Source organism: Elephantulus edwardii, unplaced genomic scaffold (genome assembly GCF_000299155.1).
Source record: "Elephantulus edwardii isolate Elephantulus edwardi_28Jun2011 unplaced genomic scaffold, EleEdw1.0 scaffold00314, whole genome shotgun sequence".
Classification (NCBI taxonomy): Eukaryota; Metazoa; Chordata; class Mammalia; order Macroscelidea; family Macroscelididae; genus Elephantulus; species Elephantulus edwardii.
In genome coordinates this window covers 1,392,432-1,405,493 of record NW_006400064.1, presented here as the reverse complement: position 1 = coordinate 1,405,493, position 13,062 = coordinate 1,392,432, and the positions used below count along the sequence as shown (strand labels likewise).

Genomic DNA, 13,062 nt, shown 5'->3' with positions numbered 1-13,062 from the left:
ATATGGGTGTGCATATATCTGCTTGGATGTCAGCTATGGTCTCTTCAGGGTATATTCCCAGTAGTGGAATTGCTGGGTCAAATGGTATCTCTATTTGCGAAATCTAGCTGTTTTCATTTGTAGAAATCATCATTAGCCAAAATTGGTCGTGAAGGTAGTTTCCAAGCCTGTAACAATGGTAAAAGTTGGTCCTATTTCATGACAGCCCCATTTGTCAGCAGAACTGTGCTTTACAGAGTTTGTTTTTGTTTTTTTTCTTGGTATGTGCCGTCAAATCAAATCTGACTGGCACAGGAGGAGATTGCCCCTCCTTCTCCAGTCGAGCATCTGGTGGATTTGAACCATGTGCCTTCAGAATTGCAGAGCAGCTTCTTACCACTAGGCCACTAGAGCTCCCTCTTTTAGGGTTTTGAGAGGCTGACTTTTCAGCATTAGGTTACCTAGTGTCTCTGGGTGCTCTTAAATTGTTTAGCAGCTGAGCCTGTTTTCTCCTTCAAGGACTAAAGAAATGAAATGATCCTTGAGGGCTCACTCATGTTGGAGGAGGGTAGGGATGGAGTAGCCCAAGTGAGGAAGGAGATTGAAACTGCCTCCTTGGGTTTTTTTGCAGTTTTTATGGTTTATTTAGCATGGACAAGATGTTCAAACAAGCTTTCTATTCATTTTCTTTGCGCAGTCTGGCTTTGGGATTAATGACTCTATTGGCCAGCTTGGCTGCCCTTTCCACAGTGGCTCTGTAGTTCTTGGAGGAAACACTGCACAGTCTCAGCACAGTAAGATTTGTTGCACATCAGCAGCTCTTACCTGCCTCCTCTTGCCTCTCACAGGTGAACCCAGACACCGGCTACATCAACTATGACCAGTTAGAAGAGAATGCCCGCCTTTTCCATCCAAAGCTGATTATCGCAGGTAACTCAGTGGACTGAAGGCAGCTTTATTCATTATCAGATAGCTGTGTCTTAGACAAAATCAAGATCCTGCCTGCTCTTTCATAGCTTATGGTCATTTCTGCCCTGGGTAGCAGAGCTTCTTTGTATAAGTAATGTTTCTTGGGGTTTTGTTTTTTTTTTTTTTTTTGGTTATTTTTGTAATGTTTCTTTCAATAGGAAGACTTACACTGTGATGTAAGTCCTTTAGAATTTCAAGTGTGGAGTAGTAACTGATAGGACAAATGTATGTGTGCCCACATCAGCACCAGGGCTGGTAGCACTAGCGGCGGCCTTCTTAGACCCCATGACATTAAAGGGACAGCTTAGCAAGGTTGCCTTTAGTCACCACTGTTCCATCTCTGTTCTCATAGATTTTAGGGGAAGGAGCCCAGGTTTTTAAATCTGCAGATCTAGGGCCCACCTGTACATTTGCTGTACATGGGCCAGGGCCCTCTCAGAGCTAATAATGTACTATCACCTCACAGGTGTCAGCTGCTACTCTAGAAATCTGGACTATACTCGACTAAGGAAGATTGCTGATGATAATGGGGCATACCTTATGGCAGACATGGCACACATCAGTGGGCTGGTGGCAGCGGGGGTAGTCCCATCCCCTTTTGAACACTGCCATGTGGTATCCACTACGACCCATAAGACCTTGCGAGGCTGCCGGGCTGGCATGATCTTCTACAGGAAAGGTTTGTTTGGGGACAGATGGTGGGTAGTTTGCAAAAGAACTCAGGTAGAAACCTGAGCCCCAGATCGTTTGTCATACCTTTTGTGTCTGTTAATACATATCAAGTTGGTTCCAACCCTAGCAGCCCTGTATGCAATAGAACAAAACAGTGCTTTGTCCTGTGCCATTCTCCTAAGACTTACTGGGTTTGAGCTTAATGTTGCAGGCACTGGTCAGTCCATCCCAGAGTCTTCCTCTATTTTACTCACCATGACCCTACCAAACATTATGTCCTTCTCCAAGGACTGGCTGCTCCTGATGCTGCTCCTGTTGTTGTTGTTGTTGTTGCTTGCCTTCAAGACGAGCAGGACTCATAGCTACCCTACGAAGCCCCTCTACAACTATTGGTATTTATCAAAGTTCATAGAGTTTCCAGAGGCATGTTGTTTAGGAGGTGGATGCCACTCCTGCTTCCAAACCTGTCATAGTATGTTTTTGTTGTTATGTGCCATTGAGTCGCCTGTTATTTATAGCGACCATATGTACAGCAACTCTAAACCCTTCCCTGTCCTGAGCCATTCTCACTAATTCTGACACACCAACCCCCATCACCCTAGTGATTGTATCAATCCATCTCATCCATGGTCGCCCTCCCCTGTGCTGTCTGTCCACCCTTCCAAACATGATGTCCTTCTCCAAGGACCGATCTCTCCTGGCCACGTGCCCAAAGTAAGTGAGGTGGAGCTTCAGTATTCTAGCCTCCAAGGAATCCTTGCTTGTTAAATCTGAAGAAGACCTGAAGCACTTGCTGCAAAGGATCAAGGATTGTAGTCTTAAATGTGGATTGAAGTTCAACATCAAGAAGACAAAGATTCTCACCACTGGGCCAATTAGCAGCACCATATTAGATAGAGAAGAGATTGAGGTTGTTAGCAATTACAGCTTGCTTGGATCCACAATCAACATTCTTAACACCAGCAGTCCTCCTGATAGCATAGCTAAAGTATATTAAATTAAGAAGTGCTTTGTCGTTGTTGTTGTTATGTGCCATCAAGTTGCTTGTGACTCATAGCAACCCTATGTATGTTGTTGTTGTAATGTGGCGTCGAGTCATTTGCGACTCATAGCGACCCTATGTACAACAACCCTAAACCCTGCTCTATCCTGTGCCAATCTCATTGCCCCTAACACACCCATCCCAATTACCCCAGTCACTGAATCAATCCACCTCATAGAGGGTCTTCCCCTCCTGTGTTGTCCCTCTACTCTACCCAGCATGATGTCCCTCTCTAAAGACCTGTCTCTCCTTACAACATGTCCAAAGTATGTCAGACGAAGCCCCAGAATCCTTGCCTCCAAGGAGCAGCCTGGTTTAACCTTCTGAATCTGTTTGTTTTCTTGGCAGTCCATGGTACATTCAATACCCTTCTCCAGGACCACAGCTCAAAGGCGTCAATTCTCCTTCTGTCCTCCCTATTTATTGTCCAACTCTCTGATGCATAACAAGTGATTGCAAAAACCATGGCCTGTATCAGGCGCACCTTAGTCTCCAGAGAGACACCGCTGCTCTTGAGTACTTTAGAGAGGTCCCTATTGCAGACTTTCCCATTGCAATACGTTTTTTGATTTCCTGGCTGCTGGTGCCAAGAGGGTTGACCGTGGAGCCGAGCAAACTGAATCTGCATTATGTAGATGACACAACCCTGCTCGCTGAAACTGAGGAGGAACTCATGCACTTGCTGCAGAGGGTCAAGGACTGCAGCCTTCAGTATGGACTGAGGCTCAATATCAAGAAGACAAAAATTCTGACCAATCGATAGCATCAGGATGGATGGTGAAGAGATTGAGATTGTTCACAGCTTCAGTTTTCTCGGCTCTATGGTCAACCCTATGTATAAGAGCTCTAAATGCCATTCTATCCTCTGCTAACCTCACCATCTCAAATGCACTCACTTCCACCACTCTAGTCACAGAATCGATCCATCTCATCGAAGGTCTTCCTCTCCTTTGCCACCCCTCCACTCTGCCAAACATGATGTCCCTCTCCAAGGACCAGTCCCTCCTTGCAACATGCCCAAGTATGTCAGACGAAGCTTCAGAATCCTTGACTCCAAGGAGCATTCTGGCTTCACCTTCTCTAGGACAAACCTGTTTGTTCTCCTAATAGTCAATGGTATATTCCACACTCTTCTCAAGCACCATAGCTCAAAGGCATCAATTCTTCTGTCATCCCTATTCACTGTCGAACTCTCTGGTGCATAGCACGTAATTGTGAAGACTATAGCCCGGATCAGACACACCTTAGTCTCCAGCCTGACATCATTGCTCTTCAGTACTCTTGAGAGGTCCCTAACAGCTGACTTTCCCAATGTAATTAGTCTCTTGATTCAGAACCAAGTAAACTAAAACTGTTAACTATCTCAATCTTTTCACCATCCATACTATGCTGCCAGTTGGCCCAGTGGTGAGAATCTTTTTTTTCTTGATGTTGAGCTTCAATCCATATAGAAGGCTGCAGTCCTTGACCTTCTGCAGCAAGTGCTTCAGGTCCTCCTCAGTTTCAGCAAGCAGGGCTGTGCTTAGAAGGAATATTCTGCCTATACTTCTTCCCTTTTATTTGTTCTTGTGCTATTCCATAATATATTTAGTATTCATCAACACCATAGTTCAAAGGCATAAACTCTCTGGTCTTCCTTAGTCATTGTCTAGTTTTTGCATGCATATGAAGTGACTGAAAATACCTTGACTTGAGTCAAGGGCACCTTGGCTCTTTAATGCTTTAAAAGGGTCCTTGGGGTAGCTTTACCCAGTGCAGTTTGTTGTTTGAGTTCTTACTGGGCATTGATTATGAATCTGTAAGCGGAATTAAATACTTGACAATTTCAATCTTTTCTTTAGCATAATATTGCTTATTGGTATAACTGATGAAAAATTTTAAATTTTATTTTATGTTGAGGTATAATCTACAATGAATACTGATAATTCAGTCTTTGATCATTATCAAGCACTTCAAGTTGCTTTGCAGGCAAGGTTGTATCATCTGTAGATTGCAAATGGTTGATGATGTTGTTAGGTGCCATCAAGTCGACTACAACCCATAGTGACCCTATGAACAACAGATCTGAACCCTGTCCTATCTTGTGCCATCTTCACACTTCCTAACACACTAGAGCCCACTGTGGCAGTCACTATGTCAATCCACCTAGATAAGGGTCTTCCTCTCATTCACTGACCCATCATCTTTCTAAGCATGATGTCACTCTCCAAGGAATAGTCCTTCCTATATCCCAAGGTATGTGAGACGAAACTTCAACATCTTTGTCTCCAAGGAGCATTCTGGTTGCACTTTTTCCAAGACCTATTTGTTTTTTGGCAGTCCATGGGATGTTATGGGATCTTCTCCAATACCACAGCTCAAAGGCATCAGTTCTTCTGTCATCCTTTTCATTGTCCAGCTCTCAGATTCATTGCAAGGCCTGAACCAGATATCCTCAAATTGACAACATTGGTTCTCAATAATTTGGAAAGGTCTCTGACTGCAGACTTTCCCAGTGTAATCTGTCTCCTAATTTCCTGACTGGTACCAAGGGTGTTGATTGTGGATCCAAGTTAGAGGAAATCATGGCATTGACAACTTCAAACTTTTCTCCATGAATCATGATGTTGCCTATTGGTCCAGTGGTAAGAATTTTTGTTTTATTGACATTGAGATGCACAGTAGAGGAACACGGATAGTTGTGTTAGAGGTAGAGCCCAGATAGAAAGTCAGTAAAAATGGGGGAAAATAGTGGCAAAAATCTTTCAGTAATTGCAACATGGACTGTACAAAGCATGAATGTTGGAAACTAGAAGTTGTGAAAAATGAAATGGACTGTATAAACATCAGGCCTTAGTGAGATGAGATGGTCTAACTTTGGTGATTTTGCGTCACATAATCACGTGGCATACTATGCTGGGAATTAAAAACAGAAGAAGAATAGTGTTCCATTCATAGTAAATTTCAAGTTTCTTTCTGAAGTACCATGTTGTGACTGATAGGATATTATCTATATACATACAAGGAAGACTTGTTAATAAGACTGTCATTCAAATATATGATCCTACAGCTAAAGCCAAAGGGGAGGAAATGAAACATGTTTACCAAATCTTACAGTCTGAAATTGACCAGACATGCACTCAAGGTGCATTAATTATACTTGATGACTGGAATGCAAGTTAGGAACAATGAAGAAGGAATACTAGTTGGAAAGTATGGACTTAGTGACGGACATGAGACTGAAGATAGAATGATTGATTTTGTATGTTCAGTGATTCATTCATTGCAAATACCTTTTTTAAAAGACACAAATGGTAACTTTACACATGGACCTCATCTTATGTACTGCATAGGAATCAAATTGACTACATCTGTGGAAGGAATTGTTGGAGAAGCTAAATATAAGCAATCAAAACCAGGCCAGTGGCGGATTATGGGTCAGACCATCAATTACTCATGTGCAAGTTCAAATTGAGGCCAAAGAAAATTAAAGCAAGTCCATGAGAACCATCTGTGGAAAGAATCGCTGGAGAAGCTCATTATCAGCTGTGAAAACTAGGCCAGGAGCTGATTGTAGAACAGATCACCAACTACTCATATGCAAGTTCAAGCTGAAGCTGAGTAAAATTAAACCAAGTCCACGGGAACCAAAATATGACTTTGAGTCTATCCAATCTGAATTTCAGAACCATCTTAGGAACAGATTTGAGGCCTTGAACACTAATGAGCGAAGACTAGATGAGTTGTGGGAGGATATCAAGGGTATCATCCAAGAAGAATGCAATCGTTCATTACAAAGACAGAAGAGGAAGAAAAGACCAAAATGGATGTCAGAAGATACTCTGAAAATTGCACTGGAGCGCAGAGAAGCCAAAGCAGAGGGAAGAATTCAAGATACTAAAGAGTTGAATAGAAGATTTCAGAAGGCAGCATGGGACAACAAAGTAAAATATTACAATGAAATGTGTAAGGAGTTGGAGCCAGAAAATCAAAAGGGCCAAACTCGCTCAGCATTTCTTAAGCTCAAGGAACTGAAGAACAAATTCAAACCTCGAGTTGTTATAATCAAGGATGCTATAGGCAGAATATTAAATGATCCAGGAAGTATTAAAAGAAGATGGAAAGAATATACTGGGTCATTGTATCGAAAGGAATTGGCAGACACAGAAGAATTTCATGAAACAATATATGAGTAAGATCCTATGGTGATGAAGGAAGAAGTTCAAGCTGCTTTGAAGGAAATAGCAAAAAATAAGGCCCCAGGAATAGATGGTATATCAATTGACATATTTCAGCTAACAGATGCTGCCCTGGACGTGCTCACCAAGCTGTGCCAAGAAATCTAGAGAACAACCACCTGGCCAACTGACTGGAAGAGGCCTATATTTGTTCCCATCCTAAAGAAGGGTGACCCAACAGAGTGTGGATACTATAGAACAATATCATTCATTTCACATGCAAGCAAGATTCTACTGAAGATTATCCAAAAACTGGAACAACACATCAGCAGAGAACTGCCAGAAGTCCAGGCTGGGTTTAGAAGGGGTCGTGGTACTAGGAATATTGTAGCTAATGTTAGATGGATCTTAGCTGAAAGCAGGGAGTACCAGAGGAATGTCTATCTGTGTTTCATTGACTATGCAAAGGCGTTTGACTGTGTAGATCATAACAAACTGTATTGGGGATCCAGCCCCGATATGTTGGGAGAATTCCGCCAAAAGGAGGCACCAGGTTGAAATGAAGACACGGAGAGGCTAATTGCTGGTGACAAATAGCAAGTTTAATATTCTGGCAAGGGTATATATACACGTCTTAGGAACATGCCTGCAGGGGTAACTGCATTATCTCTTTTTTATTTATTAAATTTTATTAATTTTAATGAACATTTACAGAGATTTGGGGTTTTCATTCATTCATTGTTGCACTATTTTCTCTAACCCTCCTCCCCAGTTCGTGCATTATCTCTTATCTGTCCTAGATGTTGACTAGTAGATCTAACATTCCCAGAGCTCAACACAAAACAAAGACATCTTCCAGGATATCCTATATATCTATTGGAAAACAAGAAGGTATCACATTCCTAGAATTCTGAAGCCTTTGGTCACTCCTTATTCATTAGCATACTGGTTCCTGGAGTTGTTTACTGTAGAAAGGATGGTCAAGCCAAGATGGGAGGTCCTGCTGCTTTTACTATGCATTACTGATCCTGCTTTGCAGGTTAGCCAGTTCCCCACAAAACTGGCTGACTCTGAGAAGAATGGGAATCCCAGAACACTTGATCGTGCTATTGAGAAACCTCTACTGGGACCAAGAGGCAGTCGTCAGAACAGAGCAAGGGAACACTGCCTGGTTCAAAATTGGGAAGGGCGTACGCCAGGGATGTGTTCTATCTCCATACCTTTTCAACCTGTATGCAGAACAGATTATCCGGGAGGCTGGGCTCTATGAGGAGAAATGTGGGGTCAAGATTGATGGAAGATCTATCAACAATCTGCGATATGCAGATGATACAACCCTGCTTGCTGAAACTGAAGAGGACCTGAAGCGCTTGCTTCAAAGGGTCAAGGACTGCAGCTTCCAATATGGTTTGAGTCTCAATGTCAAGAAGACAAGGATTCTCACCACTGGACCAATTGGCAGCATCAGGATGGATGGTGAAGAGATTGAGATTGTTCACAACTTCAGTTTGCTTGGTTCCACAGTCAACATGCGTGGCACCAGTAGCCAGGAAATTAGAAGACTTATTGCCATGGGAAAGTCCACTGTTAGGGACCTCGCTAAAGTACTAAAGAGCAACGGTGTCTCTTTGGAGACTAAGGTGCGTCTGATACAGGCCATGGTCTTTGCTATCACTTGTTTTGCATCAGAGAGTTGGACAATGACCAGGGAGGGTAGAAGGAGAATTGATGCCTTTGAGCTGTGGTGCTGGAGAAGAGTATTGAGGGTACCATGGACTGCTAGGAAAACAAACAGGTTCATCCTGGAAAGGGTCAAACCGGGCTGCTCCTTGGAGGCAAGCATTCTGAAGCTTTGTCTAACATACTTTGGACATGTTGCAAGGAGGGACAGGTCCTTGGAGAGGGACATCATGCTTGGTAGGGTGGAGGAACATTGCAGAAGGGGAAGGCCCCCTATTAGGTGGATTGATTCAGTGACTGGGGTAATCGAGATGGGTGTATCGGAGACAGTGCGATTGGCACAGGACAGAGAAGAGGTTAGGGATGTTGTACATAGGGTCGCTATGAGTCACAAGTGACTCGATGCACATAACCACAGCAACAACATGAGAACCAAAATATGATCCTGAGTCTATTCCACTTGAATTTCAAAATCACAAGAACAGGTTTGAAACAGTGAACATCAATGATCAAAGACGGAAAGAGTTGTCGGATTATATCTAGGATATCATCCATGAAGAGGGCAAAAGGTCATTACAAAGACAGAGAAGGGGTGGGAGAACTGAAATGGATGTCAGAAATGACTCTGGAGCCTGTGCTCCCCCTCTTCCACACTCCAGAATTCTTGCTTACCTCTGTGCCACTCCCTCCGCCTCTGCCATGAGGCAAATCATGCACCTGCAGTCCACATAGTGTGGAAACCAGATCGGCGCCAAGTTCCGGAAGGTGATCAGCGAGGAGCATGGCATCAACCTACCATGGCGACAGTGATCTGCAGCTGGAGCAGAACAACATGTATTATAATGAGGCCACCGTTAGCAAGTACGTGCCACACGCCATGCTGGTGAACCTAGAGCCAGGCACCATGGACTTTGTGCGCTCCGGGCCTTTTGGGCAGATCTTCCAGCCTGACAACTTCGTCTTTGGTCAGAGTGGTGCAGGGAACAACTGGGCCAACGGTCACTACACAGAGGATGCGGAGCTGTGGTGGACTCTGCTGAATGTCGTGAGGAAGGATTCGAGAGATGTGACTGTCTGCAGAGCTTCCAGCTGACCCACTTCCTGGTTGGGGGGACCGGGTCTGGCATGGGCACTCTCATCAGCAAGATCCGAGAGGAGTACCCCCACCACATCATGAACCCCTTCAGCATGGTGCCCTCGGCCAAGGTGTTGGACACGGTGGTGAAGCCCTACAGCGCCACCCTCTCGGTCCACCGGCTGGTGGAGAACACTGACAAGAAGTACTACATCGACAACGAGGCCCTGTAGGAGATCACGCTCAGACTGACCACGCCCACCTACAGTGACCTCAACCACCTGGTGTGGGCCACCATGACTGGGGTCACCACCTGCCTGCGCTTCCCTGGCCAGTTCAATGCGACCTGCGCAAGCTGGCCGTGAACTTGGTGCCCTTCCCACGCCTGCACTTCTTCATACCTGGCTTTGCCCTGCTGACCAGCAGGGGCAGCCAGCAGTACTGAGCCCTGACTGTGCTGAGCTCACCCAGCAGATATTTGACACCAAGAACATGAAGGCCACCTTCGACCCGCACTATGGCTGCTACCTGACTGGCTGCTGTATTCAGGGGCCACATGTCCATGAAGGAGGTGGACGAGCAGATGCTGAACATACAGAACAAGAACAGCAGCTACTTCGCGGAGTGGATCCCCAATAATGTGAAAACGGCCGTGTGCAACATTCCCCCCTGGGGGCTCAAGATGTCCGCCACCTCCATCAGCAACAGCACAGCCTTCCAGGAGCTGTTCAAGCGCATCTTGGAGCAGTTCACTGACACGTTCTGGTGCAAGGCCTTCCTGCATTGGTACACGGGCGAGGGCATGGACAAGATGGAGTTCACCGAGGCCGAGACCAACATGAACGACCTGGTGACCAAGTACCGGCTGTACCAGGATGCCGAGGCCCAAGGAGGAGGGCGAGGTTGAAGAGGAGGCTGAGGAAGAGGTGGCCTAGGGCCCCAGCAGGAGCCCTGTGAACTCTTATTTGTCACAGCCTGTCCTGATACATGTCTCACATGCTGTACAGACACAGCTTTAAAGCGTTTTCATAGTGTAAATAAACAAAAAAAAAAAACTCTGGAAATTATACTGTTGTTATGTGCCATAAAGTCACTTGTGACTCACAGCGACCCTATGTATAAAAGCCCTAAACTCTGCTCTGTCCTGTGCCAATCACACTGTCTCCGATACACCCATCCTGATTATCCCAGTCACTGAATCAATCCACCTCATAGAGGGTCTTCCCCTCCTGTGCTGTCCCTCCACCCTCAGAAGCATGATGTCCCTCTCCAAGGACCTGTCCCTCCTTACAACATGTCCAAAGTATGTCAGACAAAGCCTCAGAATCCTTGACTCCAAGGAGCCGCCTGGTTTAATGCTCTCCAGAATGAACCTGTTTGTTTTCTTGGCAGTCTATGGTACATTTAATACTCTTCTCCAGCACCACAGCTCAAAGGCATCAGTTCTCCTTCTTTGCTCCATAGTCATTGTCCAACTCTCTGACACATAACAAGTGATTGCAAAGACCATGGCCTGTATTGGATGCCCCTTAGTCTCCAGAGAGACACCATTGCTCTTTACACTTTAGAGCGGTCCCTAACAGCAGACTTTCCCATGGCAATACATCTTTTAATTTCATGGCTGCTGTTGCCAAGAGTGTTACTAGAGCATTGAAAAGTCAAAACAAAGGAAAAAGATAACAACGTATTAAGATGCGAACCAAAGATTTCAGAAGACAAAAGCGAAGTATTATAATGGAGTGTGCAGAGAGCTGGAATTGGAGAATAAAAAAGGAAGAATTTGCTGTGAATTTCTCAAGTTGAGAAACATGAAAAATTTAGGGTGGGCAGTGGGGCAGAGAGAAAAATGTGCAACAATGAATGAATGGAAATCCAAGTTCTTTATAAACTTTATAAACGTACAATAAAATCTCGATTAAAGTAAAAAAGAAAAACAAATTTAAGCTTCGAGTCACAATACTGACTATACAAAAGCATTTAACTGTGTGAGAAAAATGGAATCCCAGAACACTTGAGTTTGCTCATGTGAAACCTATTCTTAGACAATAAAGTAGTTGTCAGAAAAGAGCAAGGAAACACTGCATGGTGCAAAATCAAGAAAGGATTGCATGAAGAATGCATCTTTTCTCCATATCTTTTCAATCTGTATGTGGAACAGAGCATTCGGGAGCATTTGGGAGGCTGGAAGGAATGTGGCATCAGGATTGGAGGAAGACTCATCAACACCCTATGTTTTGCAGACAACACAACCTTGCTCCCTGAAGCTGAGGAAGACCTGAAGCATTTGCTGCAGAAGGTCAAACACTATTGTCTTCAGTATTGGCTGAAGCTCAACATCAAAGAGATTCCCACCATAGGGCCAATTGGCAGCACCTTAATATAAGGAGAAGAGATTGAGGTTAACAATCTCAGCTTGCTTGGCTCCACAATCAACACTCTTCGCACTAGCAGTCAAGAAATCAAAAGATTAATTGCTCTGGGGAAAACTGATGTCAGAGACCTCTCTAGAGTACTGAAGAGCAACAATATCAGTGTGGAGACTAAGGTGTGCCTGGTTCAGGCCATTGACTTCACAATTCTTGCTATACATAGTAGAGCTCGACAGTGGCTAGGGTTGAAAGAAGAAAAAATTAAGCCTTTGAGTTGTGGTGCTGGGAAAAAATATTGAACATACCACGAACTGCCAAAAGAACAACAGGTTTATCTTGAAGAGGGTAAAATCAGGCTGCTCCTTGGAGGAAAAGATTTTAAAATCCTGTCTCATATACTTTGGACATCATGCTTGGAAGGGTAGAGGGACAGCACAGGAGAGGAAGACCCAGATGAGATGGATTGACACAGTATATGGGGTAATTGGGATAGGTGTCTTGGAGACAGTGAGACTGGCTCAGCTGTTGTACACAGGGTCACTATGAGTTACAGGCAACTTGATGGCACATAACAACATGAACAATATGTTGAATGATCCACGAAGCATCAAAAGAAGATGGAGAGAATACACAGGGTCACTGTACTAAAAAGACACTGAAAAATTTCACAAAGTACCTTATGAGCAGGCACCAATGGTAATGAAGGAGGAAATTGAAGCTGCACTGACAACATTGGCAAAAAAATAAGGCCCCCCAGAATCAGTGGGATACCAATTGACATGTTTCAGCCAGCATATACAGCCCTGGATGTGCTCACACTCTATGCCATAAAATCTGGAGGACAGCCCTAACAGAATATGAAAACTACTGCATAAAACCACTGGGTTTTGAGCATATGCTACCTACTGAAATTGTTTGAACGTCAGACAATTCATTATGGTACAGTGGCTGTATTCCTTCTGTCTTTTTTTTTTAATTTCTTTTAATGAAAGTTTACAGAGACTTTGGATTTCCATTCATTCATTGTAGCGCACTTTCCTTCCTGCCCACCCCTGCCCCCCAGTTCACTTTTCTCTTTGAAAAGTAAAAAATTATTTCATTGTTATACAGAGTTCCCCC

General features: G+C 44.2%; 1 protein-coding gene and 1 pseudogene across 1 annotated transcript in view; both read left to right on the top strand.

Moving 5' to 3' along the window:
* The window catches only part of SHMT1 (serine hydroxymethyltransferase 1 (soluble)), a 59,297-nt gene that overhangs the window by 25,987 nt on the left and 20,248 nt on the right, over nt 1-13,062 (top strand). Inside the window, exons 5-6 of the mRNA XM_006901205.1 lie at nt 828-909; nt 1,415-1,627. Of these exons, the coding sequence (XP_006901267.1) occupies nt 828-909; nt 1,415-1,627 (295 nt within the window). The remainder of the gene's footprint in view (nt 1-827; nt 910-1,414; nt 1,628-13,062) is intronic.
* Nucleotides 7,076-10,509, top strand: LOC102857382 (annotated as a pseudogene).